This window comes from Hyperolius riggenbachi, chromosome 10 (genome assembly GCF_040937935.1).
Source record: "Hyperolius riggenbachi isolate aHypRig1 chromosome 10, aHypRig1.pri, whole genome shotgun sequence".
NCBI lineage: Eukaryota > Metazoa > Chordata > Amphibia > Anura > Hyperoliidae > Hyperolius > Hyperolius riggenbachi.
The window spans coordinates 274,375,885-274,398,467 of record NC_090655.1 but is presented as its reverse complement, the minus strand read 5'-3'; the positions used below and the strand labels follow the sequence as shown (position 1 = coordinate 274,398,467).

The window sequence follows — 22,583 nt, the reverse complement described above, 5'->3', positions numbered from 1 at the left end:
GCAACCAGTGCAGAGGTTGCTCAGGAATGGCAGCAGGAAGGTGTGAGCACATCTGCATCCACAGTGAGGCGAAGACTTTTGGAAGATGGCCTGGTGTCAAGAAGGGCAGCAAAGAAGCCACTTCTCTCCCAAAAAAACATCAGGGACAGATTGAGCTTCTGCAGAAAGTATGGTGAATGGACTGCTGAGGACTGGGGCAAAGTCATATTCTCCAAAGAAGCCCCTTTCCGATTGTTTGGGGCATCTGGAAAAAGGCTTGTCAGGTGAAGAAAAGGTGAGCGCTACCATCAGTCCTGTGTCATGCCAACAGTAACGTATCCTGAGACTATTCATGTGTGGGGTTGCTTCTCATCCAAGGGAGTGGGCTCACTCACAATTTTGCAAAAAAACACAGCCACGAATAAAGAATGGTACCAAAACACCCTCCAACAGCAATTTCTTCCAACAATCCAACAAGTTTGGTGAAGAACAATGCATTTTCCAGCACAATGGAGCACCGTGTCATAAGGCAAAAGTGATAAATAAGTGTCTCGGAGACCAAAACCTTTAAATTTTGGGTCCATGGCCTGTAAACTCCCCAGATCTTAATCCCATTGAGAACTTGTGGTCATTCCTCAAGAGGCGGGTGGACAAAGAAAAACCAACTAATTCTGAGAAACTCAAAGAAGTGATTATGAAAGAATGGGTTGCTATCAGTCAGGATTTGGCCCAGAAGTTGATTGAAAGCATGTTCAGTCGCATTGCAGAGGTCCTGAAAAAAGAAGGGCCAACACTGCAAATACTGATTCTTTGCTTAAAGGGAACCTGTAGTGAGTAAAATTATTTAAAATAAACACATGACGTAGCTGCAAATGAATACTACATACTTACCTCGCCATCAGTTCCTCTCAGAAGCTCACCATTTTCTTCCTACAGTGATCCCTTCCAGTTCTGACAATATTTTGTTATATTATTATTGAAATATACCAGTTGCTGTCAGTTATATATCAGCAGCTGTCAGTTACAACTGACTGTGCAAGGTAATGTTCATTTTTCCCTATGGCTCAAGTGGGTGATATTACAGTTTAACAGTGTGCTGACCAGGAAGCTGTTATGGGGTAATGGTCATTTTCAAGACGGAGGACAGAGAATTCCATTGTTCAGAGTGGGCAAACAGGATGCAGGAGAGGAGAAAGAGATTGAGGAATAGACTGCACAGGAGGTAAGTATGACCTGTGTATGGTTATTTTAACTTTTTATTTTCGGCTCAGGTTCTCTTTAAATCTCATGTAATGGTCAATAAAAGCCTTTGAATCGTATGAAGTGCTTATAATTATACTTCAGTACATCACATAAACAACTAAAACAAAGATCTAAAAGCAGTTTAGGAGCAAACTTTGTGAAAACGGATATTTTTGACAGCCTCAAAATTTTTGGCCAAGACTGTATATTTAGATAGATAGATAGATTTTGGGGGGTTTGCATGTGGGTGGTTGCAACGTTGTATATATTTGTCACTATATTTCCTGATTGTTTGTTATGCATGCAGTTGCATTACATTTGCATGATATTGTTGTATGGACGGTCTGCCAATAAACACTTTACACAGTATTTACCTGCCTCAGTGTCTGTGTTGCTGCAAACTGTGATCAATCCCAGTTTCTCCATTCAGGCTTGTAACACACGTAGTGAATGAGGGCAAATTGATGACCTTTAGTTTTCTCAAAAACACTTATAATGTAAATAACCAGATGTTTTTCTGCTATCGGCAGATAGCATCTCCATTTCCTCAGGGAATTTCCAACTTGTAGTGGCGCCGGGTAGAACTCACTTTTCTTCTAAGACGGCTTGATAAACCTGCAATTTACCTCAAATTAGCAGCTGGCGACTGCATAGGTTATATAACCAACTGCAAACGTAAGTGACAGCAGGACATGAACGACATTGACAACAAAGAATGGGAAGACATTCTTCACGACGTTCAGCTAAAAATCGACTAATTCAATAACAATTCCTGCATAGGATATATTCCCCTCCTGAGAGGATGCAGAGGATGAGCCCTTCTCTTAGCCACCTATGCTGGAGATGTGCTGATGTAATAATTCCCTCATAGGATATATTCCCCTCCTGAGAGGATGAGCCCTTCTCTTAGCCACCTATGCTGGAGATGTGCTGATGTAATAATTCCTGCATTGGATATATTCCCCTCCTGAGAGGATGCAGAGGATGAGCCCTTCTCTTAGCCACCTATGCTGGAGATGTGCTGATGTAATAATTCCTGCATAGGATATATTCCCCTCCTGAGAGGATGCAGAGGATGAGCCCTTCTCTTAGCCACCTATGCTGGAGATGTGCTGATGTAATAATTCCTGCATAGGATATATTCCCCTCCTGAGAGGATGCAGAAGATGAGCCCTTCTCTTAGCCACCTATGCTGGAGATGTGCTGATGTAATAATAATTCCTGCATAGGATATATTCCCCTCTTGAGAGGAGGCAGAAGATGAGCCCTTCTCTTAGCCACCTATGCTGGAGATGTGCTGATGTAATAATTCCTGCATAGGATATATTCCCCTCCTGAGAGGAGGCAGAAGATGAGCCCTTCTCTTAGCCACCTATGCTGGAGATGTGCTGATGTAATAACAATTCCTGCATAGGATAACATTCCCCTCCTGAGAGGGTGCAGAGGATGAGCCCTTCTCTTAGCCACCTATGCTGGAGATGTGCCGATATAATAATTCCTGCATAGGATATATTCCCCTCCTGAGAGGATGCAGATGATGAGCCCTTCTCTTAGCCACCTATGCTGGAGATGTGCTGATGTAATAACAATTCCTACATAGGATATATTCCCCTCCTGAGAGGATGCAGAGGATGAGCCCTTCTCTTAGCCACCTATGCTGGAGATGTGCTGATGTTATAACAATTCCTGCATAGGATATATTCCCCTCCTGAGAGGATGCAGAGGATGAGCCCTTCTCTTAGCCACCTATGCTGGAGATGTGCTGATGTAATAATTCCTGCATAGGATATATTCCCCTCCTGAGAGGATGCAGAGGATGAGCCCTTCTCTTAGCCACCTATGCTGGAGATGTGCTGATGTAATAACAATTCCTGCATAGGATAAATTCCCCTCCTGAGAGGGTGCAGAGGATGAGCCCTTCTCTTAGCCACCTATGCTGGAGATGTGCTGATGTAATAATTCCTGTGTGAGAAAACGTGGAAGAGCCGCAAGTGTTCAGAGTGAGGCGGCTGATTCCGCGTTTAGCATGGCATCTGGAGTGTTTAGGCACGCGTCCACTAGCGGGGCGGAACGCGGAAAAACCGCCGCATGCCCAGCGGCGGAATCCACGTCCAACGCGGCAGTCGGTACGCATAGGCCTATTACTGACACAGTGGCTGAGCGCGGGGAAACCGCCGCATGCTTGGTTGGCAGTGCGGCTGGCCCCGCGCTCGAACAGGCTGACGCATTGCAAAGCATGTCTGGTGTGGCTGGGACTGATAGTCCACACAGGTTCAGAAGGACGCGCGCGCTGAAAGGCAGAGCTTATATGACACTCAGAGGAGAGTCAGCTGACCAGGCCGGTCAGCTGACAAATCCATCTGTTCTCATTGGTCCAGCACTTAGGGGAGGCGCTGGGAAGCGCTGGTGTATATGTAGTGGGTGCTGGTCATTCCTCTGGTGTCTGGCGTTGCGATCACTACGTGGTAGCACTCAGACCTTGTCAGTATCTGTGTTTATTAGACCAGTTTCCAAAGTGTTGATGGCCAAGGATCTCACACCTTAGTCTAGGAAGTCTGTTATTATCTGTATTATACTCTAGATCAGTTTCCAAGGCGTTGACGGCCAGGGATCTCACACCTTAGCTTAGACATTGTTGATTATTTGTTATGACCTTCTGCTTTCCTGACCATTCCTCTGATCTCTGATTTTGTACCTTTGTCATTCTGATACTCTGTTGCCAAAACTCGGCTAGTCCCTGGATTCTGCATCTGCCTCCTGTCTCTGTACTTTATCTGTCTGTGTGTTGACGACCTGGCTTGTCCGACCTCGAGAACTATCTCTCCTGTTAGGAGATAGTTAACAGATCTGTCAGTGACACTTTTCCATTGGTGTCACTCACGTTCTGTCCTTCCCATTCTCTGTCTGACTCCTCCCCTTGGAGAGTCCAGACTACGGAAGGAACCAGTTGCCAAGCAGTATTCCTATCTGCTCTTGCACCTGTCTTCCAGGTGCGGTCCTCAAAGTATTACTGTTGCACCAAAACACTCTTACCCCACAAGTGTGCAGAGGTTAGAGATATATCTGATTATCGGTGATACTGCAGATCATCAATAATCCGGTATATATCTGCATTTTCGGTGATACTGCAGATCACCGGTAATCAGATCCTCTCTGTGTTACACCGATCGTTACATCCTGCCTAGGATATATTCCCCTCCTGAGAGGATGCAGAAGATGAGCCTTTCTCTTAGCCACCTATGCTGGAGATGTGCTGATGTAATAACAATTCCTGCATAGGATATATTCCCCTCCTGAGAGGACGGGCCCTTCTCTTAGCCACCTATGCTGGAGATGTGCTGATGTAATAACAATGCCTGCATAGGATATGTTGCCCTCCTGAGAAGATGCAGAGGATGAGCCCTTCTCTTAGCGACCTATGCTGGAGATGTGCTGATGTAATAATTCCTGCATAGGATATATTCCCCTCCTGAGAGGGTGCAGAGGATGAGCCCTTCTCTTAGCCACCTATGCTGGAGATGTGCTGATGTAATAATTCCTGTGTGAGAAAACGCGGAAGAGCCGCCGCAAGTGTTCAGAGTGAGGCGGCTGATTCCGCGTTTAGCATGGCATCTGGAGTGTTTAGGCACGCGTCCACTAGCGGGGCGGAACGCGGAAAAGCCGCCGCATGCCCAGCGGCGGAATCCACGTCCAACGCGGCAGTCGGTACGCATAGGCCTATTACTGACACAGTGGCTGAGCGCGGGGAAACCGCCGCATGCTTGGTTGGCGGTGCGGCTGGCCCCGCGCTCGAACAGGCTGACGCATTGCAAAGCATGTCTGGTGTGGCTGGGACTGATAGTCCACACAGGTTCAGAAGGACGCGTGCGCTGAAAGGCAGAGCTTATTTGACACTCAGAGGAGAGTCAGCTGACCAAGCCGGTCAGCTGACAAATCCATCTGTTCTCATTGGTCCAGCTGTTCATGTAATATGCTGTCTGTTCATGGTAAGATTGCTGCCGTTACCTTTTGATGTATATCGAATATTGTAAGACAATAAATAGATTTTGCTTACTGAATTTTGCATCAACTCAGAGAATTATTTGCATGTCATTGACCCTCACCAGTGACAGACTACAGACCTGCAATGTTACAGAGAGCTCCGGCTACAAACACTGAGCTTACACTGCCCTCATTCATTATAACAATGCAATTTATTTATTACAGTAAATGTGAGTGATGCAGATAATAGTACATCTCAGGGTTGCTCAGGTAGTACTTTTTAATACCCGCCCGGATCCGGGTACCCAGATACCCGGATCCGACCTTGCGGATATCTGGATCCGATTCGGATATCCGATCAAATTTCCCGCGGGTACCCGACCTATTCGTGTAGCCGGATAGAAAACCCGGAAGTGCCCTTTAAATAGCTTTAGAATGGGTTTTTAGGGTAAATGATGCATGTAGCATCATGTTTTTTAAAGGGAAACACTAATTATTTGGTGGCCATAAAATGAAAAAAAAAAAAAAAAAGCTGTCAATTAACATCAGGACTAGGTTCCAGACAGCGGTCGTGCGGTTGTCCAAAGTCCAATCGCACAACTGGGACATGACAGTTTTCAGCCCAGACACCTCCAATAAATGACACCGCAATTGTGTTTTGGGTTTAATATAGGTGGTGGTATCAGCAGCAGTGGCCTGTGGCACCGTGGTGGTGGGAGCCAGCGCCAGATTGCTTCAGCCTCTTGAACTCCTCATTCTCAACAACATGTTTTTTGGTCAGATGGGTGATGAAGCTGGAGGTGCCTTACTTGTAGGGGTCACTCACAGCCTCTGCTCATCAGTAGTTTGCACACATTGCATATGGCAAACTTGCTGTCCAATAAGGGCAGAGTGAAAAACCGCCAGATTGGGGAGGTGAACATATCCCTGCGGCCTGAATGGGATGCTGCGGCTTTCCTCCCTGTGGCGGTTGGGGGTTGAGTGGTGTGGTTGGTGGTAGTGGCAGAAGGATGTGGTGGGTCCCGCATTCCACGGCCACTGTCTGCAATGCTGATCCTCCGTGCCAAACCCACCGACGCATCCTCCTCCTCAGAGTCAGAGCTGACATCCCCATCCTGTGGATGGTAGTCACGGCCCTTCATCCCATCATCAACATCATACCCCACCTCCTCAAAACCCAGAAAATCCTCCTCAAACTCCTTGCGGCTAACAGCCCTGAGTTCAATCGTGGCGTCTGGAGCGAAAAGCTCGCTGACTGAGGGTAGGCTGCCCACTGGGGTTGACACTGACACGGCAGACCTTCTGAGGGTGGCCGTAATGTTGCTCCCTGTCCTCTTGCCCTTGCTGCCCCTCCCCCGGCTGCCGGTGCCAGCAGACATAGTACAACTTATACGTGATGATGTCACCAGATGATGTGGGGTACTTTTACTTTAATGAAATCGGGGTTGGATTTTAAATCAAATCAGCACAGAGTGACAGACCGCAGAGTAGAGGACAGACAATGCACACTATGGGCTCGATTCACAAAGCGGTGCTAACCCAGTTAGAGACTTTAGGCGTGAAAACCATTGCACCACGCTGGTGAAAAGCCAGTTTAGGCGTGATAAGTTTAGGTGTGATAAGTTTAGGCATGCTAAGTTTAGATAAGTGTAAATAGCGTGCAAAGTCCCGCACGGAAAGCAGCGCCATTAAACTCTATGCGAAGTGCACCAGACTTTGCTAGCACAAAACTTTTGATCAGCTGTGCACTGCGGTGCTAACGCAGTTGGTGCTTAAACTTATCATGCCTAAACTTATCACACCTAAACTTATCATGCCTAAACTTATCACACCTAAACTCATCACACCTAGGCCTCGATTCACAAAGTGGTGATAACCCAGTTATCACGCCTAAAAGACTTTAGGCGTGATGACCTTTTCACCACTGAGTTATCACCGATTTTTCCTGCTCTTCGCGCGAAGTTACCGCGCGTAAGCGCATTCGCGCGTAAGAGCGCGCGCAAAGTCCCATAGGGCTTAATGGGAGCTTCGCGCGAAGCGTCGGGTGTTGCGCGCGCACTTACGCGCGTACGCGCGGCAACTTCGCGCGAGTTTCTTCTTATCATGCCTAAAGTGACTTTAGGCGTGATAAGGGCCTTTTCACCATGGTGCTAACACTTTGCACCGCTTTGTGAATCGAGCCCCTAAACTTATCATGCCTAAACTGAGTTTAGGCATGATAAAGGGCTTTTCACCAGCGTGCTAACTGTTAGCACCGCTTTGTGAATCAGGCCCAATCTGTCTAACTGTCACGCTGACAATGCTCAGCACAGCAGCACTGCAGTAATCTATAGTAAGCTAACACAGTACTACTCTAGCAACTAACTGCAGTACTAACTAACTATATAATACAATACAATAACACAGTAATCCTATCCTATTCCCTAACCTATACTGTCCTGCTGGCCTGCACAGCACACACAGACACAGACAGCAGGACCTGAGTGAATGAAATCAAACAATTACACTAGCTAGCTAAAAAAAACAATAGTGTAGTGAAGGTGTTTAGCACTCAAAGCTTTAGGTTTATCACTGTATACAGGCAGCACTTGCTAAGCCAACAGCACTGGAGCAAGTCTGTCAGTGACCAGCCAGCCAGCCACACAAGCAAGGACGATCTTGTCTCATCATGCCAGCCCTCCTTATTACACAGGGGGGCTGGCCAGGGTTCCCTTCCGTGATTGGGTGCCAGGGCTCAGGCTGGGACGCCTCTGATTGGCTCAATGAGGTCAGGTGGGGCTAGCCAGAGTTCCCCTCTGTGATTGGTTGCTAGGGCTTCTGCTGGGAGCCCTCTGATTGGCGTAATGACATCATCTCCTTAGTTACACTACCCGGATCCGGATATCCGAACGGATATCCGCGGGTATCCGGATTATGCGGCCAGAAATCCGCATAGAGCTATCCAGATAGTGGCCCAGGTATCCAAATCCGACCCGGATAGCGGAAAAATGGTCGGATACTCGGGTTTACCCGGCTACCCGGATCCGGATGAGCATCCCTGGTACATCTTGCATTCCATGCAGAGGAACAAAACACGTCACACTGTGGGAACAATATACAGCTGATATTCAGCACATTATCCAGAGGAATAACTTTATTAGCAGCTTTAATCACAGGAGAGACACTTGGAGATGCATCAGATTTCCATTCTAATAGGATTTATTTTGTTACATAACACAGAATCATTTCCAGCAACAGCTTCCCACATTTGTCTATAGCAGTGACTGTAACACATATAACAATAACCTGTCCCCCTCTCCACCCCAGAATTCCTGTATCTCACCTCCAGCCCAAACACCTGTATCCAATCATCTCCTAATTTACATTTAGGGTGCAGCACTGAGTCATTGGGGTGTCTATAGCAGTGACTGTAACACATATAACAATAACCTGTCCCCCTCTCCACCCCAGAATTCCTGTATCTCACCTCCAGACCAACACATGTATCCAATCATCTCCTAATTTACATTTGGGGTGCAGCACTGAGTCATTGGGGTGTCTATAGCAGTGACTGTAACACATATAACAATAACCTGTCCCCCCCCTCCACCCCAGAATTCCTGTATCTCACCTCCAGCCCAAACACCTGTATCCAATCATCTCCTAATTTACATTTGAGGTGCAGCACTGAGGCATTGGGATGTCTATAGCAGTGATTGTAACACATATAACAATAACCTGTCCCCCCCCTCCACCCCAGAATTCCTGTATCTCACCTCCAGCCCAAACACCTGTATCCAATCATCTCCTAATTTACTTTTGGGGTGCAGCACTGAGGCATTGGGGTGTATCTGCATTATTGGTGCTGGAGTATATTATTATTGGCTCCCAACAAAAACACATAATTTGCATTTCCACACTCTTTGTTCAGCCAAATAAAAGTGTTTTGACTTCTATTTACATTTCAGGAGAGCCATGGCTGCATGTGACAGCAGACACTGCCTCATTGCATAGGACACATGGTGGTATAGTGGCTAGCACTCTCGCTTTGAAGTGATGGATCCCCGGTTCAAATCTCAACGAGGGCACTATCTGCACAGAGTTTATATGTTTTCCCTGCATCTTTGTGGGTTTCCACCGGACACTTCATTTTTATCACACATCCCAAAAACATATAGATTTGTTTATTGGCTTCCCCCTACAATTGGCCCTAGACTACAATACATACACTACACGATACATATATAGACATAGGACTATGGTAGGGATTAGACTGTGAGCCCCCCTGAGGGACAGTTACGTGACGAAACAATATACTCTGTACAGCGCTGTGGACGATGTCAGCGCTATATAAAAACTAAATAACACTAATAAGAATTAAAGCAGATGGTTTATTAACCTTTGCATGGAAAACTAGGGTTGCAAAGATATGAAATATGATGGAATGATCACCGTCTCAAAAAATATAATGGTATTATACAATTATTGCCTTGTCGCTAATCTTTCATAGAGGGCAGCGCTCAGCGACGGGACAACAGAGTAGCGAGGAAAGCCTCAATAGGATCCTGAGGCTTCCGTCTCTTAACCGTTTCTACCGCAGGGACACGGGGCTCATGCCCACGACAAGTGCTGCTGTAGCCACAGGGACGCAAGCCTCATGGCCACGGCAGGTGGTGCTGTAGGCGCAGTGATGCGAACTTCATGGCCACGCCAAGTGCTGCTGTAGCCGCAGGGACGCAAGCCTCATGGCCACAGCAGGTGGTGCTATAGCTGCAGGGACACGAGTCTCATGGCCAAGGCAGGTGGTGCTGTAGCCGCAGGGGCACAAGCCTCATGGCTACGGCAGGTGCTGCTGTAGCCGCAGGGATGCAAGCCTCATGGCCACAGCAGATGCTGCTGTAGCCGCAGGGATGCAAGACTCATGGCCATGGCAGGTGCTGCTGTAACCTCATGGCCAAGGCAAGTGCTGCTGTAGCCGCAGGGACGCAAGCCTCTGGCCACGGCAGGTGCTGCTGTAGCCGCAGGTACGTGAGCCTCATGGCCACGGCAGGTGCTGCTGTAGCCGCAGGGACGCAAGCCTCATGGCCACGGCAGGTGCTGCTGTAGCCGCAGGGACGCAAGCCTCATGGCCACGGCAGGTGCTGCTGTAGCCGCAGGTATGCGAGCCTCATGGTCACGGCAGGTGCTGCTGTAGCCGCAGGGACGCAAGCCTCATGGCCACGGCAGGTGGTGCTGTAGGCGCAGTGATGCGAACTTCATGGCCACGCCAAGTGCTGCTGTAGCCGCAGGGACGCAAGCCTCATGGCCACAGCAGGTGGTGCTATAGCTGCAGGGACACGAGTCTCATGGCCAAGGCAGGTGGTGCTGTAGCCGCAGGGGCACAAGCCTCATGGCTACGGCAGGTGCTGCTGTAGCCGCAGGGATGCAAGCCTCATGGCCACAGCAGATGCTGCTGTAGCCGCAGGGATGCAAGACTCATGGCCATGGCAGGTGCTGCTGTAACCTCATGGCCAAGGCAAGTGCTGCTGTAGCCGCAGGGACGCAAGCCTCTGGCCACGGCAGGTGCTGCTGTAGCCGCAGGTACGTGAGCCTCATGGCCACGGCAGGTGCTGCTGTAGCTGCAGGGACGCAAGCCTCATGGCCACGGCAGGTGCTGCTGTAGCCGCAGGGACGCAAGCCTCATGGCCACGGCAGGTGCTGCTGTAGCCGCAGGTATGCGAGCCTCATGGTCACGGCAGGTGCTGCTGTAGCCGCAGGGACGCAAGCCTCATGGCCACGGCAAGTGCTGCTGTAGCCGCAGGGACGAGAACCTCATGGCCAAGTGCTGCTGTAGTCGCAGAAATGCAATCCTCATGGCCAAGGCAAGTGCTGCCGTAGCCGCAGGGACGCAAGCCTCTGGCCACGGCAAGTGCTGCTGTAGCCGCAGGGACGCAAGCCTCATGGCCATGGCAAGTGCTGCTGTAGCCACAGGGACGCAAGTCTCACGGCCATGGTAAGTGCTGCTGTAGCCGCAGGGACGCAAGCCTCATGGCCACGGCAAGTGCTGCTGTAGCCGCAGGGACGCGAGCCTCATGGCCACGGCAGGTGCTGCTGTAGCCGCAGGGACGCAAGCCTCATGGCCACGGCAGGTGCTGCTGTAGCCGCAGGGATGCAAGCCTCATGGCCATGGCAAGTGCTGCTGTAGCTGCAGGGACGCAAGCCTCATGGCCATGCAGGTGCTACTGTAGCCGCAGGGATGCAAGTCTCATGGCTACGGCAGGTGCTACTGTAGCCGCAGGGACACAAGCCCCATGGCCACGGCAGGTGCTACTGTAGCCGCAGGGATGCGAGGCTCATGGCCATGGCAGGTGGTACTGTAGCCACAGGGACGCAAGCCTCATGGACGTGGCATGTGCTGCTGTAGCCACAGGGACGCAAGCCTCATGGCCACGGTAGGTGCTGCTGTAGCCACAAGGATGCAAGCCTCATGGCCACGCAGGTGCTGCTGTAGCCGCAGGGATGCAAGCCTCATGGTTACGGCGGTTGCTACTGTAGCCTGCAGGGACACAAGCCCCATGGCCACGGCAGGTGGTACTGTAGCCACAGGGATGCAAGCCTCATGGACGTGGCATGTGCTGCTGTAGCCACAGGGACGCAAGCCTCATGGCCACAGTAGGTGCTGCTGTAGCCAGGGCTGTGGAGTCGGTACAAAAATCTTCAGACTCCAACTCCGACTCCTCAGTTTATGAAATCACGACTCCAGCTCCGGGTACCCAAAATTGCCCCGACTCCGACTCCTTAGTCTAATACTTAACTGGGATGTGGATTTTGTACAAAAATCAGCAGACTCTGACTCCTCAGTTTATGAAATCAACGTCTGCAACTCCGACTCCCCAAAATCGACTCCGACTCCTCGACTATGACTCCAACTCCATAGCCCTGGCTGTAGCCGCAGGGACGCAAGCCTCATGGCCACGGCCGGTGCTGCTGTAGCCACAGGGATGCAAGCCTCATGGCTACGGCAGGTGGTACTGTAGCCACAGGGACGCAAGCCTCATGGCCATGGCAGGTGCTACTGTAGCCACAGGGATGCAAGCCTCATGGCCACGCAGGTGCTGCTGTAGCCGCAGGGATGCAAGCCTCATGGCCATGGCAGGAGCTGCTGTAGCCGCAGAGACGCAAGCCTCATGGCCAAGGCAAGTGCTGCTGTAGCCGCAGAGACGCTAGCCTCATGCCCACGGCAAGTGCTGCTGTAGCCGCAGGGATGCAAACCTCATGGCCACGCAGGTGCTGCTGTAGCCGCAGGGATGCAAGCCTCATGGCCATGGCAGGAGCTGCTGTAGCCGCAGAGACGCAAGCCTCATGGCCAAGGCAAGTGCTGCTGTAGCCGCAGAGACGCTAGCCTCATGCCCACGGCAGATGCTGCTGTAGCCACAGGGAGGGGAGACTCACATTCGTACAATTTGTGGGGCTGAGCACACGATCGCGATGGTCTTGGCGTCAGGGGGGATTGGTAGCAGAGGACAGACGCCCCCTGAGCCAATCCGTGCATGTCTGCCGAGAATGATCACTGTTTTTCTTCAAAAACATTGATCATTATCTGATCGTGCCTCTGCGCTCCCTCCCGCTCACTTATTTCCACTGCTGATCGTTAGATGAATGTATGAGAACTTTATTCCCATTCATTCATCTCCCCTCAGGCCCCCGTGAGCACCAGTATCAATGAGAGGCCTGTGTCACTTCCGAGATGTATCCGGCATGCATTACTTCCTATTTAGTGTACCAGTGTGAGTTTTCTCATGTGTGACAAGATGTGGTTTATGTGCAAAACATTTCCCACACTCAGCACATGAATAGGGCTTCTCTCCAGTGTGAGTTCTCTCATGTGTGGCAAGACTTGATTTCCGTGTAAAACATTTCCCACACTCAGCACATGAATAGAGCTTCTCTCCAGTGTGAGTTCTCTCATGTATGACAAGATGTGATTTATGTGCAAAAAAATTCCCACACTCAGCACATGAATAGGGCTTCTCTCCAGTGTGAGATCTCTTGTGTATGACAAGGTGTGATTTCTGTGTAAAACATTTCCCACACTCAGAACATAAATATGGCTTCTCCCCGGTGTGCGATCTCTCATGTGTGACAAGGTTTTCTTTAACTCCAAAACATTTCCCACACTCAGCACATGAATAAGGCTTCACTCCAGTGTGAGCCCTCTCATGTTTGACAAGACTTGATTTATTTCCAAAAGATTTCCCACATTCAACACATGAATAGGATCGCTCACCAGTGTGAGATCTCTCATGTCTCACAAGCTTTGATTTACAAATAAAAGATTTCCCACACTCAGCACATGAATATGGCTTCTCACCAGTGTGAGATCTCTCATGTATGACAAGATGAGATTTCTGTGCATAACATTTCCCACACTCAGCACATGAATAGGGCTTCTCGCCAGTGTGAGATCTTTCATGCATGACAAGATGTGATTTTTTTGCAAAACATTTCCCACACTCAGCACATGTATAGGATCGTTCACCAGTGTGAGTTCTCTTGTGTATGACAAGATGTGATATCCAAATAAAACATTTTCCACACTCCGAACATGAATAGGGCTTCTCACCAGTGTGAGATCTCTCATGACTGACAAGCTGTGATTTCTGTACAAAACATTTCCCACACGTGGAACAGGAATGAGACCCTCCAGCAGGGGGAGAGCTGTGCTGGGTATGAGGCCCCTCCGGGTTAGACAGGTGAGGGGAGTCTGGGGGAATATTTGAGGTCACCAGAATATCTGCAGGAGACTCTTGTCCAGTGACATCACCATCCGTTGTACAGTCTGTGGATACAGAGAGACGAATCTCTGAGAGGTTCCTGATGCCGGGACTCCGCCCTGCAAATAGAGAAATATCATCACTTCCTGTTAGAGAATTCTGAGGGGAGGATCAAATATGAAGGATGGTCAGTGAGCTGCTGATAATTCCAAATTGATACAAAGTTTATGTAGATTACAAATGGACCAAATGCAGCAGCTTCATAGCTTTGCATATACTTAGCATACAATTTGCACCATCTCAGAGTTATTGGCATGTCACTGACCATCACTACAGTAGTTCTCAGCCTGACAAAACTGCAGAAGGTTGTGCTCATTACAGGTGGACAATCACATGACTATTACTTTGCCTTGACAAATGTGATTATCGGCATACATTTTGCACTATATTTGCATACAAATCAGAGTTATTTGCATCTCATTACCCCTCCCTACAGCGAAAGCATTGGCCGTATATGAAAAACCAGTAAATTGTAGAACTTTATGAGACACTGGAAGGAATGATTTAAGGTACCCATACATTATGTGATTTTGACGGACGATCGACCAATCTGATCAAATTTGATTGGAGAGAGGTCTGTTGTCTGCCCATACACTGCAGGCTGATTTCCATGAAATCTTTTGGCAATTGGCCTCATGACATTGCCTTGCCTCTCCCGCCCCCTGCCCCCCTAATGTACATGTGCCCCATGCAGTTATACTTTACCTGCCCTGACCTCTGTCCCCCCTAATGTACATGTACCCCCAGTGCCCCATGCAGTTATACTTTACCTCCCCCCGGCCACTGTCCCCCCTAATGTACATGTACCCCCCAGTGCCCCATGCAGTTATACTTTACCTGCCCCGGCCTCTGTCCCCCCTAATGTACATGTACCCCCAGTGCCCCATGCAGTTATACTTTACCTCCCCCCGGCCACTGTCCCCCCTAATGTACATGTACCCCCAGTGCCCCATGCAGTTATACTTTACCTGCCCCTGGCCACTGTCCCCCCTAATGTACATGTACCTCCCAGTGCCCCATGCAGTTATACTTTACCTGCCCCGGCCTCTGTCCCCCCTAATGTACATATACCCCCAGTGCCCCATGCAGTTATACTTTACCTGCCCCCGGCCACTGTCCCCCCTAATGTACATGTACCCCCAGTGCCCCATGCAGTTATACTTTACCTGCCCCGGCCTCTGTCCCCCCTAATGTACATGTACCCCCAGTGCCCCATGCAGTTATACTTTACCTGCCCCTGGCCTCTGTCCCCCCTTATGTACATGTACCCCCAGTGCCCCATGCAGTTATACTTTACCTGCCCCCGGCCTCTGTCCCCCCTTATGTACATGTACCCCCAGTGCCCCATGCAGTTATACTTTACCTGCCCCCGACCCCTGCCCCCCTAATGTACATGTATCCCCCAGCGCCCCATGCAGTTATACTTTACCTGTCCCCGACCCCTGCCCCCCTAATGTACATGTACACCCAGTGCCCCATGCGGTTATACTTTACCTGCCCCAACCACTGTCCCCCCTAATGTACATGTACCCCCCAGTGCCCCATGCAGTTATACTTTACCTGCCCCCGGCCTCTGTCCCCCCTTATGTACATGTACCCCCCAGTGCCCCATGCAGTTATACTTTACCTGCCCCTGGCCACTGCCTCCCCTAATGTACATGTAACACCAGTGCCCCATGCAGTTATACTTTACCTGCCCCTGGCCGCTGCCTCCCCTAATGTACATGTACCCACAGTGCCCCATGCAGTTATAGTTTACATTAGGGGGCAGTGGCCGGGGCAGGTAAAGTATAACTGCATGGGGCACTGGGGGTACATGTACATTAGGGGGCAGTGGCCGGGGCAGGTACATGTACCCCCAGTGCCCCATGCAGTTTTGCTTTACCGGCCCCCAGGCCTCTGTCCAGCTTAATGTACATGTACCCCCAGTGCCCCATGCAGTTATACTTTACCTGCCCCCGGCCACTGTCCCCCTAATGTACATGTACACCCAGTGCCCCATGCGGTTATACTTTACCTGCCCCTGACCACTGTCCCCCCCAATGTATATGTACCCCCAGTGCCCCATGCAGTTATACTTTACCTGCCCCTGACCACTGTCCCCCCCAATGTATATGTACCCCCAGTGCCCCATGCAGTTATACTTTACCTGCCCCTGACCACTGTCCCCCCCAATGTATATGTACCCCCAGTGCCCCATGCAGTTATACTTTCCTTACGTGACTGGTGGATCTAGGAAATTACAGGAGAAGAAGGTCTGAGGCTGAGCGTGTGTGTGAGCGGCTACCCGGGACTGCAATCTGCACATGTCATTATATGCTTGTGACCATCTACGTTTGTGAGTGTAACTCTTTTTTATCCTTTTACCATTAAAGAGTTTTACACTATATGGCGCGTCTTAAGTTTTGGATCTTATACATGCTGGAGTGATCCCTGCCTTCCCATGTTTATGCTGTATATCCATACATCCGGATTGATTGGAGGCTAACTGGGTGAGTGCGGGCGCATTGGGGGGAGTGTGTTCCAGCACGAGGTGATGTGTTTTTTACTCTGGAGTGGTGAGGGGTGAGTTTTGTAGTAATTGGATTACGCTATGTACCCTCTTTTTCCATTTCTTTTATGACGTGTCGGCTGATCAATGAGGAGGTTGGCTGATTAAATTCCTGGGACACTCAGTTGGAGGAATACAAACTACTGGATGGTGATTTCTTGTGGACAGAACTCTCATTGCTCTGAGCTATTGAGTGCTTCTAAACTTTTAAAATGTGAGTTATGCTTTCCTGCCCCCCCTCCAATGTACATGTACCCCCAGTGCCCCATGCAGTTATACTTTACCTGCCTCCGGCCACTGTCCCCCCCTAATGTACATGTACCCCCCAGTGCCCCATGCAGTTATACTTTACCTGCCCCCGGCCGCTGTCCCCCCTAATGTACATGTGCCCCATGCAGTTATACTTTACCTGCTCCTGGCCACTGTCCCCCCTAATGTACATGTACCCCCAGTGCCCCATGCAGTTATACTTTACCTGCCCCCGGCCACTGTCCCCCCCTAATGTACATGTACCCCCAGTGCCTCATGCAGTTATACTTTACCTGCACCCAGCCGCTGTCCCCCCCTAATGTACATGTACCCCCAGTGCCCCATGCAGTTATACTTTACCTGCCTCCGGCCACTGTCCCCCCCTAATGTACATGTACCCCCCAGTGCCTCATGCAGTTATACTTTACCTGCCCCCGGCCACTGTCCCCCCCTAATGTACATGTACCCCCAGTGCCCCATGCAGTTATACTTTACCTGCCTCCGGCCACTGTCCCCCCCTAATGTACATGTACCCCCCAGTGCCCCATGCAGTTATACTTTACCTGCCCCCGGCCGCTGTCCCCCCTAATGTACATGTGCCCCATGCAGTTATACTTTACCTGCTCCTGGCCACTGTCCCCCCTAATGTACATGTACCCCCAGTGCCCCATGCAGTTATACTTTACCTGCCCCCGGCCACTGTCCCCCCCTAATGTACATGTACCCCCAGTGCCTCATGCAGTTATACTTTACCTGCCCCCGGCCACTGTCCCCCCCTAATGTACATGTACCCCCAGTGCTCCATGCAGTTATACTTTACCTGCCCCAGCCACTGCCCCCCCTAATGTACATGTACCCCAGTGCCCAATGCAGTTATACTTTACCTGCCCCCGGCCACTGTCCCCCCTAATGTACATGTACCCCCCCAGTGCCCCATGCAGTTATCCTTTACCTGCCTCTAACCACTATCCCCCCTAATGTACATGTACCCCCCAGTGCCCCATGCAGTTATACTTTGCCTGCCCCCGGCCACTGTCCCCCCCTAATGTACATGTACCCCAGTGCCCCATGCAGTTATACTTCACCTGCACCCAGCCGCTGTCCCCCCTAATGTACATGTACCCCAGTGCCCCATGCAGTTATACTTTACCTGCCCCCGGCCACTGTCCCCCCTAATGTACATGTACCCCAGTGCCCAATGCAGTTATACTTTACCTGCCCCCGGCCACTGCCCCCCCTAATGTACATGTACCCCCAGTGCCCCATGCAGTTATACTTTACCTGCCCCTGGCTGCCGGTGTCTCCACACTCCCTCCAGATTTGTTCCCCATGTGGTTGCCGATGCATTGCATTATAGCAGGTGGGGTGCATGTGTGACATCACATATGTGCTTTAATGCAATGCAGCAGCAACCACATGGGAAGGAGTGAAGACAGAGACAGCGGCAGGTAAAGTATAACCGGACAGGGCATTACAGGCCAGTAACACTAAGTCACCCCCTACTGTGACCAATCTGTGTACAGAGTAATGTACAGTGACCATTATCAGCTTATTACAGGATGGCCACACTAAGTCACCCCTACTGTGACCAATCTGTGTACAGAGTAATGTACAGTGACCATTATCAGCTTATTAAAGGATGGTAACACTAAATCACCCCTACTGTGACCAATCTGTGTACAGTAATGTACAGTGACCATTATCAGCTTATTACAGGCCAGTAACACTAAATCACCCCTACTGTGACCAATCTGTGTACAGTAATGTACAGTGACCATTAGCTTATTACAGGCCGGTAACACTAATTCCCCCCACTGTGACCAATCTGTGTACAGAGTAATGTACAGTGACCATTATCAGCTTATCACGGGCCAGTAACACTAAGTCCCTCCGCTGTGACCAACCTGTGTACAGTTATGTAGAGTGACCATTATCAGTTTATTACAGGCCAGTAACACTATGTCACCCCTACTGTGACCAATCTGTGTACAGTAATGTACAGTGACCATTATTAGCTTATTACAGGCCAGTAACACCAAGTCACCCCTACTGTGACCAATCTGTGTAAAGTAATGTACAGTGACCATTATCAGCTTATTACAGGCCAGTAACACTAAGTCACCCCTACTGTGACTAATCTGTGTACAGTAATGTACAGTGACCATTATCAGCTTATTACAGGCCAGTAACACTAAGTCACCCCTACTGCGACCAATCTGTGTAAAGTAATGTACAGTGACCATTATCAGCTTATTACAGGCCAGTAACACTAAGTCCCCCTACTGTGACCAATCTGTGTACAGTAATGTACAGTGACCATTATCAGCTTATTACAGGCCGGTAACACTAATTCCCCCCAATGTGACCAATCTGTGTACAGTAATTTATAGTAACCATTACCAGCTTATTACAGGCCGGTAGCACTAAGTCACCCCAATGTGACCAATCTGTGTACAGTAATGTACAGTGACCATTATCAGCTTATTACAGGCCAGTAACACTAAGTCACCCCTACTGTGACCAATCTGTGTACAGTAATGTACAGTGACCATTATCAGCTTATTACAGGATGGCAACACTAAGTCACCCCTACTGTGACCAATCTGTGTACAGAGTAATGTACAGTGACCATTATCAGCTTATTACAGGATGGTAACACTAAGTCACCCCTACTGTGACCAATCTGTGTACAGTAATGTACAGTGACCATTATCACCTTATTACAGGCCAGTAACACTAAGTCATCCCTACTGTGACCAATCTGTGTACAGTAATGCACAGTGACCATTATCAGCTTATTACTGGCCGGTAACACTAAGTCACCCCTACTGTGACCAATCTGTGTACAGTAATGCACAGTGACCATTATCAGCTTATTACTGGCCGGTAACACAGTCATTATCCGCATTGTATTTCTGCTGTGAAATGTAGCAGGATGTTTCTCACTCCTTTACCACCTTCCCCTCTCCACAGAACAGAACAGGGAACTCTACAGCAATCAGGGTGTCTGTACTGTTACTGCCAGTAAGTGGTCGCCAAACACAATCAACAATCTTAAGGTGACAAAATATTAACAAGTACCGGTACATAGCAAACCACTAATATATTGACTATGTGTGAGTAGTAATACAATCCCACCAGCAATAAAAATACACATTTATTCTATATTTACTGCTGATCACTCACCTGCTCTGCCCTCTGTGACACTGTCCTCCTCTTTACTTGTCCCCATATTGTCTTCCTCCTCCACAGACTGCTGATCATTCCTCACATATGTCTCTTCTTCTTCCTCTTTACTTGTCCTCATCATGTCTCCCTCCTCCACAGACTGCTGATCACTCCTCACATACGACTCTTCTTCCTCTTTAATTGTCCTCATCATGTCTCCCTCCTCCACAGACTGCTGATCACTCCTCACATACGTCTCCTCTTCTTCCCCTTTACTTGTCCTCATCATGTCTCCCTCCTCCATACACTGCTGATTACTCCTCACATACGTCTCTTCTTCTTCCTCTTTACTTGTCCTCATCATGACACCCTCCTCCATAGACTGCTGATCACTCCTCACATACGTCTCTTCTTCTTGCTCTTTACTTGTCCTCATCATGTCACCCTCCTCCATACACTGCTGATCACTCCTCACATACGACTCTTCTTCTTCCTCTTTAATTGTCCTCATCATGTCTCCCTCCTCCACAGACTGCTGATCACTCCTCACATACGTCTCTTCTTCCTCTTTACTTGTCCTCATCATGTCTCCCTCCTCCACAGACTGCTGATCACTCCTCACATACGTCTCTTCTTCTTCCTCTTTAATTACAGCACTTACATGAATCAGTTCTACACCCTAATTTCACAAAATGAGAGCTGATATTGTAATTGTGAACACAGATAACAGCATATGCAATAGAAAAAGTGAAATACAGTTTGGAATCGCTGATGACCCTCAGCCCACCTACCTGACAATGGTGGGGAATGGGGCGATCATCTTGTGGACAATCCCAGGAATAAAGAGGACCTGTGTATCTGTCTGGAGGGTTTCTGTTGCTAGATGCATCTGTAGGAAACACACATTAACTGATTACATTGTCTCTATGTGTTTATCAGATGATGGGGGATCTTGGTGGACCCCCCATACTGCCCTCTCCTTTGTAAGAAATGTAAGTCTTCTCTTACCCGGTGATGTGAGGGGCGTCTGATTCTCCATCATGGTGTCCTTGTAGAGGTCCTGGTGTCCTTCTATATACTGCCACTCCTCCATGGAGAAATAGAGGGTGACTTCCTGACATCTCATAGGAACCTGACACACAATGATACATCACTACCCAGACACACCCCTTGTTGTTACTGGATAATGTCCCATAATTCCCAGCACCGCTCACCTCTCCTGTCAGCAGCTCCATCATCTTCCTGGTGATTTCCAGAATCTTCTGCTTGTTGTGTCCCTCAGATATCAGGGAGTGAGGTGGGGGCACCGTGATGGTCACATGATCACCAGACTTCACTGGAGGAAAACTCTGTATGGAAAGACCAACAATAATGTCACATGATCTCCCAGAATCCTCATCTATCTAGTCAGGTGTGTTTTATTATTAGCGATAAGAGTGATGTTATGTGATCTCCCAGAATCTCCCTCCAGCATACATCAAATAAGGGTGCCAGAAAAAAAAGGGCACGAGATACAACCAAAATTTGAAAGTGTTGCCTATAACAATTTTTTTTTGTTTCTTCACCTTCATCTGAGATAGAATATTAAAGTGGTCCCAAATTAAAAATACAAGATTTCAGAAATAAAATTTATTTTCTAAATTATAATAAATAGCAGCCTTTTTTCAGTTGCATGATGACAAATATAAAATATTTTACATTTATTGTAGGAACCCCTCCCTTCCTTTCATATTGCCGGGACAGAATCCGGCAAACTGGTGGAGTAGGTGGTGTCCGGCAATGGAGGAATTGCTAATGGTTGCCCCCAGTATAACGCTAGTTATTAAAAAGAGAAGGGTGAAAATCATGCACTGAAATGCTCATAGGCTTGAAGGAGTGTTTATTTATCTGTGTATGTGTCAGAGTGGTGCAACTAAATATTTTTAATTAAAAAAAAAAATGTTTGGTTTGGGTCCGCTTTAAATATGTTAAAATAATGGTATTAAAAAAGGTGCAGGGTGAGGCTGAAATTGCAAAACATCATCTATAATAACAAAAACTAAAAAATATTTACAGTCGTAATGAGGATAGTAAAAAGTTGGTAAATACTACCAATATTTTTCTACAAATAAACCTAACCCTACTCTCACACAGAACCCTCCCTCTACTGACACCTAACCCCAAGACCCCCAGTGGTTCCTAACACTAAGACACCCCCCCTGGTGGTGCCTAACCCCAAGACAACCCACCTGGTGGTGCCTAACCCTAAGACCCCCCCCCCCCTGGTGGTGCCTAACCCGAAGACCCCCCCCCCCCCCGGTGGTGCCTAACCCTAAGACCCCCCCTGGTGGTGACTAAACCCAAGACAACCCACCTGGTGGTGCCTAACCCCAAGACAACCCACCTGGTGGTGCCTAACCCTAAGACCCCCCCCCCCTGGTGGTGCCTAACCCTAAGACCCCCCCCCCCCTGGTGGTGCCTAACCCTAAGACCCCCCCTGGTGGTGCCTAACCCTAAGACCCCCCCCCCCCCCCTGGTGGTGCCTAACCCTAAGACCCCCGCTGGTGGTGACTAACCCTAAGACCTCCCCCCCTGGTGGTGCCTAACCCTAAGACCCCCCCCCCCCCCTCCGACAACAATTT

The 22,583-nt window shown here is 49.1% G+C and overlaps 1 protein-coding gene across 1 annotated transcript in view; it reads right to left on the bottom strand.

The window, feature by feature from the left end:
* The window catches only part of LOC137537214 (zinc finger protein 27-like), a 74,204-nt gene extending 52,671 nt beyond the window's left edge, over window positions 1-21,533 (bottom strand). The window contains exons 1-6 of the mRNA XM_068259316.1: window positions 21,528-21,533; window positions 21,177-21,311; window positions 20,971-21,094; window positions 20,754-20,851; window positions 19,981-20,641; window positions 12,926-14,053 (exon numbers count right to left, since the gene is read on the bottom strand). Of these exons, the coding sequence (XP_068115417.1) occupies window positions 12,926-14,053; window positions 19,981-20,641; window positions 20,754-20,851; window positions 20,971-21,094; window positions 21,177-21,311; window positions 21,528-21,533 (2,152 nt within the window). The remainder of the gene's footprint in view (window positions 1-12,925; window positions 14,054-19,980; window positions 20,642-20,753; window positions 20,852-20,970; window positions 21,095-21,176; window positions 21,312-21,527) is intronic.
* Between the last annotated feature and the right edge of the window lie 1,050 nt (window positions 21,534-22,583).